General features: G+C 36.0%; 1 protein-coding gene across 1 annotated transcript; it reads left to right on the forward strand.

Moving 5' to 3' along the window:
- Positions 1-1,840: 1,840 nt before the first annotated feature.
- On the forward strand, positions 1,841-3,451 carry LOC129791926 (lipase 3-like). The gene is made up of 3 exons (XM_055830594.1): positions 1,841-1,991; positions 2,202-2,942; positions 3,033-3,451. Exons 1-3 carry the CDS (start codon positions 1,893-1,895, stop codon positions 3,423-3,425), a joined length of 1,233 nt encoding a protein of 410 aa, XP_055686569.1. The 5' UTR covers positions 1,841-1,892; the 3' UTR covers positions 3,426-3,451.
- Positions 3,452-3,910: the final 459 nt, after the last annotated feature.

A 3,910-nucleotide genomic window follows, 5' to 3' on the forward strand; every position in this document is an offset into this window, starting at 1 on the left:
TATTTGAATGCATTTGAGAGAGAGACAATTTAATGATTCATTCCCATGCGGGATGGGTTCTTTTGTAGACATCACAAATGTCTCATAAATCGATGTGCTGAACTACAAAATGTCTTAGAAATTGAAGCTCATTTTGAAGATGTAAACAATTCATTTTAATATATTTTTTTACATTGTAAAAGGGGTTGGGGTATTTAAATTTATCTTCTATTCCGCTTTAAACAATGTTTAACAACTTTATTTTGTATGTTGTTTGCCTAATGGGCTTCCTTTCAGTTTCTTCGGTGTTCTTAGTTGGTTGTTGTATATGTAGGAAAATCCTCCCCTTCTCATACACAACACTTTTGCATTAAATAAATTGAATGCATTTATGCATTTAATTAAGGGATTGCAATTTCATTACATCAATTGCACGGATCTACTTCTTACGGCACGGAGTGGATGAGATTTTAGGGTGAAGGCATTTGAATGGGAAGTAAACACGAGGGTGAGAAAGTTTGTCGATATTTTGTGTTTGTTTTAAATTCTATAGTATTTTAGTTAGGAGCTTACAAATTAGTTGATGGACTACATAGTACGTGGCAACACTGAGTATTGTAATCGTCAGAAAATTCGACCCACTCAGATCGGGCTCAAACTTTGAATTACAAGTAAAAAAAAATTATCCGATTAAAATAAACTTTCAAGTGATAAAACGCTAACTTATCATCATAACTGGATCTCGATTATTGGTTTTAAGTACATGGTTTTAACCCTTTAAGGTTTTTTGGGTCATACGCTGACCCAAACGTGAAACATTTTATTTTTTCAATTATTTATGAATGTTATTGTTTTTCCATTTTACAAATGCATCAAATTCACGCATAAGGGGTCCAAGAAGATGTTCTGAGTGAGAAAAGTCCTCTAAAAAAATTCATAGAATAAAAATCGCGATAAAAGAGCGCATGTTTCAATGTTTTTATGTTTCACGTTGGACGTTAAAGGGTTAATCAAGTGGAATCTGACGGGATGTTTTAAGTTTTTGGTGTTCTAGGAAAGTTCCTTCCGATTGCGTCAGCCAAGGGACGGTAGGTTTTGGTTTTTGGTGTTCTAGGAAAATTCCTTCCGATTGCGTCAGCCAAGGGACGGTAGATCAACCCAAACGCATCCTTTCAATTTTAGAGCCAAAGCTTTCAACGCTTCTGTTATGCCTCAGATAGTTGCAAAGAAAACTCAGTTATAGATAAGTGGAAGAAAATTGTTGAAAAAAGAGAATCCCCCTGCATAAAAATCCGCATGATCACCAAAATTAGACGTTTGACGATTCCCAAACAAAGACACAATTGACCACTGAGGAAGACGCACAGAAGCGTCGAAAGCTTTGGCCCTAAAATTGAAAGGATGCGTTTGGGTTGACCTACCGTCCCTTGGCTGACGCAATCGGAAGGAATTTTCCTAGAACACCAAAAACTATATGGCTTTAAAATAAATCATCTTATCAGCCTAATTGACCACAAAAACTAATAAAATCTTTTTCTTTGTGAACGAATAAAAGAAGAAATTTTTCTCCAAAAAAAAAAGAATAATTTTTCTTCCGGATTTTATGAAATTCCTCAATTTTATTTAGATTATCTTGGTCACAATGTTATCATAATTACATGTAATAAATGATATCTGTAGAGAATGGTTAATGTAATGAAGAAAAATGTCTAATTATTGCAATATAAATTTTTAATTTCTCAATAGACTGGAGAATTTTGTATAAGATAGAGCAAATTGGCCACCATTTGACTTTTATAATTATTTGTATGTGATTAGATAGCAAAAATCATATAAATTACAGCTCTCTTTCGCGACATTTATTCACTGTAAGTTGTAGTTTTCCCTAGAAAGTGTGCAAAAAAAAAGGTGAAATGATTAAATTTTCAATTTTAACTTTCCTCATTTTGGGAGTTACTTATGGATTTTCAAGGGATTTCAGCAGCAAGGATGGTTTTAACCCTCTCAATGTGGTGAGCTTTTGATCTGATTTTGAAGGGTTATTGTAAGTTTAATTTTATTTAAAAAAGTGCGCAGTTTTGGATTGATCTTTTAGTCAGAGTGTTGCCAAATGAGTCTAATTTATTGATCCTTTAATTAATAGAAAACAAGGATTTTTCTCAAATAGAATCATCTATAACTTTGTGAATTAATCATTTTAAAATTCAACGTCTTCCATTAAGGTTGATATGATTGTAACAAAAGGATATCCAGTTGAGTCCTACGAAGTTCAAACAGAAGACGGCTACTTGCTCACTATGCATCGTATTCCGTATGGAAAAACTAATGAATCAGGACCTGCTCCTAATAAACCCGTTGTATTCCTTCAACATGGTTTACTCTCATCATCTACAGATTGGGTTGTTATTGGACCTGACAATGGTGCTTTAGGATACCTTCTTGCTGATGCAGGCTACGACGTATGGATGGGTAATGCAAGAGGGAACGTGTGGTCTAGGAAGCATGTTTCACTGAATCCTGATAATCCACTTACTCGTCATCAATTTTGGGATTTTAGTTGGCACGAAATTGCCATTTATGACATTCCCGCAATGATTGATTTCATCCTCAAAACAACTGGACGGGCGAAACTTCACTACGTTGGACATTCGCAGGGAACAACTGTCCTATTCGTCATGCTTTCCCTTAAACCTCAGTACAGTGATAAACTTCTGTCAGCTCAAGCCTTAGCTCCGGTTGCCTTCATGTCTCATCTTGAGAGCCCATTTGTTCAGGCTATTGCACCATTGGTTAATCCTCTTGATCTTCTCACCAATCTCCTAGGTGTAGATGAATTTGCACCTACCAATGAAGCTTTCGAACTAGGAGGTTACCTAGCCTGTCAAGACGCCTCGCCAATTCAGGGCTTATGTTCGAATATTTTATTTCTTATGTTTGGCTTTGATCCTCCGCAACTTAACGAGGTATTATAAGTTTTTTTTTTATTATTTTAAATTTAATTTCATATCCAATATCAGAAGTGTGCAATAGAATGATTATTTTTTCTGTTGTAGACTATAATTCCAACTTTCTTGGCTAACGCACCTGCGGGAGCTTCGACAAAACAATTTGCACACTATGGACAACTCGTTAATTCAGGGAATTTCTGTCAGTATGATTATGGGTCAGTTACAAATATGATAAAATACAAATCCGCCACTCCTCCTGCCTATCCTCTTGATCAAATAACAGCCCCAATTGCACTTTACTACAGCGACAACGACTGGCTTAGCGCTGTTGTAGATGTTATGAATTTGGTATCAAAACTTTCCAATAATGATAATTTTATTGGAGCCTTCCATGTTGCCGATCCAAATTTCAATCATTTGGACTACCTACTTGCTATTGATGTAAAGTTTCTTGTATATGATGATGTTATTAATATTATTAAAATTCATGATGAGTAGAGAATAAAAAAAAAAACATTTTTATAGCTTCCCTGATGTTTGAGAAAATATTCTAAACTCTTAAAATTGGTGGACGAGTTATTAACTTAAGTTTTTCACTGAATTTTCTTTGCAATTGATCCATTTATTGGCAGTAACAGATTTTTCGGGATTTTTTCTTGAGCACATCATCACCCTGCTTTTAGAACATCCGCCAATTCGGCAGCATCCCCTGCACACGCAGATCACTTCTTCATCCATTTGCGGGGGAGAGAAAATTGTCGTGAGCATTGCAACCACTTATCCTCTTTTCCCTCGCAAACATCTCACACAATGGTGATGCCCTCAGACGCACATTATGCCCATTTGCCCCTCTTACAGCTCTAACGCACGCACGCGATTTTCCTCCCAGGGGGACTGAAATACAAAATTGAGAGGTGTGGGGTGGGTGGGTGCGATATAGAGGGGTCTCTGGTGGATGAGGATTAAATCGAAGAGGGAAAATC

Source organism: Lutzomyia longipalpis, chromosome 3, assembly GCF_024334085.1.
Source record: "Lutzomyia longipalpis isolate SR_M1_2022 chromosome 3, ASM2433408v1".
Taxonomy (NCBI): domain Eukaryota; kingdom Metazoa; phylum Arthropoda; class Insecta; order Diptera; family Psychodidae; genus Lutzomyia; species Lutzomyia longipalpis.

Excerpts from the sequence above, each read along its gene's own strand:
- LOC129791926 (XM_055830594.1), top strand. The coding sequence starts at position 1,893 with ATGATTAAATTTTCAATTTTAACTTTCCTCATTTTGGGAGTTACTTAT. Across the intron at positions 1,992-2,201 it reads GTTTTAACCCTCTCAATGTG|GTTGATATGATTGTAACAAA; the intron begins GTGAGCTTTTGA and ends TCTTCCATTAAG. Across the intron at positions 2,943-3,032 it reads ATCCTCCGCAACTTAACGAG|ACTATAATTCCAACTTTCTT; the intron begins GTATTATAAGTT and ends TTTCTGTTGTAG.